The following is a 2,172-nucleotide window of genomic DNA, read 5'->3' on the forward strand; positions in this document are numbered from 1 at the left end:
CTGCACATGTGACCCCGTATAGGTCCGATTTTTCTACTTACCGTAAGCTGGATACACCTGCAAAATTTGGTACAGCCGCGTCTGGCCAGGGTGTCTATGCAGACGGAGTCGGTACCATTGTGGGCAAGGTCTTCTTGGACGATCACTGGGTTAATACCGAGTTGAAAGAAGTCTATCACGTACCTGCCTGCTCTTCACGTCTATTTTCTACGGGGACCATTGAAAAGAACGGTTATATACTTCTTCAGGGAGGATGGCGAATGTCGATCTTCAAATCCTCATCATCTCTGATGTTTTCATCAGACACGCGAAATGGCTATATGGTTACTGGGGACAAAGTTTTAGAGGCGTACTATCAGCTCTTACAGAACGTCTACTACTTTAACCTGGTTATGGATGGCCCTCCATCACTTCAATCTACGGTTTCAAACTATGATATCTGGCATCGGCGTTTTGCACACCCGGGTGACAATGTCTTGGGCAAAATTCCTCCTAACACCAAGGGAGTTGATAATATTGACCCGCGTCCTCAAGGACATCCAGCCTGTGAAGGTTGTGCCTGGGGCAAATCCCATCGTCACTCGTTTCCTCGCTCCTCATCACGCGCGACTGAACCTTGTCAACTTATTCACTCTGACTTGGATGGTCCTATGCGCACTCAGTCTATCGACGGATACTCTTACTTTTGTGGTTTTCTGGATGACTACTCTGACCTTGCCTTCATCGCCTATCTCAAGAACAAGTCTTCTGCGCTTGATGCGTTTAAGATGTTCAAGGCGTGGGCTGAGAATCAGACCCAGAAGACTGTGAAGCGACTCCGTTCTGATCGAGGAGGAGAATATACGTCTGCTGCCTTTACCGATTTTTTACGTCAGCATGGCATCGAGCATGAACTTACCTCTGCCGATTCGCCTCAGCAAAATGGACGTGCTGAACGTTTTAACCGTACGATTATGGAGAAAGCTTTGTCTATGCTTCACTTCGCTGGACTTAGCCATGGTTTCTGGAAGCTTGCGCTCGAAGCTGCCGTCCATATATACAACCGCTTGCCTAAGCGTAGACTCAAATGGCGATGCCCAATCACTGCCTGGAATGGCACTGTCCCTGATGTCTCATACTTTAGGGTGTTTGGTTGCAAAGCCTATGTCCACGTGCAAAAAGATCAGCGCGAGGGTAAACTCGACAAGAAGGCTGTCGAAATGATCTTCGTAGGGTATGAATCTGGAACCAAGGGGTTTAAATTCTGGAATCCAGTCACCCGCTCACTCGTTGTGTCTCGCGATGCGACCTTCGATGAGTCTGTCTTCCCTGCACGTAAGGACTTAACCGGCCGAAGTCGTGTTACCCCACACGATCATCCGTTTCCTGGCCTCGATCCATCGGATGCTGAACCCGATGTTCCTGGTGAACCAGATGTTTTTCCTGGTGACCCAGCTCCTCTCCCTGACATGCCTAATCCACCTGTCTTTGCTCCACCAAATGAACCGCCACCACAACCCGATCCTGCTCCCATTGAACAACCTCCAGTCCCTCCTCCACAACCGCGTCACCGTACTCGTCGTGATGTTCCTGCTGATCCTGGTCCAAGTATTGCTCGAGATAGACCACGTCGAGAGCGTGCTGGTCAGAACCCCCATCGGCAACAAGGAAATACTTATGGAGATGAATCTCCTGCACGAACCGATGCGCGTATAGATCCTGAGGGGGATGTAGTTGAGCGGGAGGCAGAAACTCTGCTAGCTTTTCTTGCTGTGTCGCAATATAAAGCATCAATTCCTAAAAGTCATTGGGAAGCAATGCACTCAGCTGAAGCGGAGAAGTGGCATATGGCGGAGAAATCAGAGTATGACTCTCTTATGGAGAACCAGACTTGGGTACTAGTTCCTCGTCCCAAGGATCGTAAAGTTGTCTCCAACCGGTGGGTATACGACATCAAACATGATGATCGTTACAAGGCACGGCTTGTCGCCAAGGGCTTCACTCAAATCTGGGGTGAAGACTACCATGAAACTTTCTCCCCTGTTGCGCGTTTTGAGTCAATTCGCTATTTGATGGCTCATGCTGCACTTGAGGACTGGGAGATTGAGTCCATGGATGTAAAACTGCATTCCTTAATGGCGACTTAGACGAGGAGATCTATTATGGAACAGCCTGAAAGGTTGGATCGTCAAA

At 49.1% G+C, this 2,172-nt stretch overlaps 1 protein-coding gene across 1 annotated transcript; it reads left to right on the forward strand.

Annotated features, from left to right (window-relative positions):
• Positions 1-1,395: 1,395 nt before the first annotated feature.
• Positions 1,396-1,695, forward strand: PUNSTDRAFT_135878 (uncharacterized protein; the record flags this gene model as incomplete). The annotated part of the gene is made up of 1 exon (XM_007385426.1): positions 1,396-1,695. One exon carries the CDS (start codon positions 1,396-1,398, stop codon positions 1,693-1,695), a length of 300 nt encoding a protein of 99 aa, XP_007385488.1.
• Between the last annotated feature and the right edge of the window lie 477 nt (positions 1,696-2,172).

This window comes from Punctularia strigosozonata, assembly GCF_000264995.1.
Source record: "Punctularia strigosozonata HHB-11173 SS5 unplaced genomic scaffold PUNSTscaffold_9, whole genome shotgun sequence".
Taxonomy (NCBI): Eukaryota; Fungi; Basidiomycota; class Agaricomycetes; order Corticiales; family Punctulariaceae; genus Punctularia; species Punctularia strigosozonata.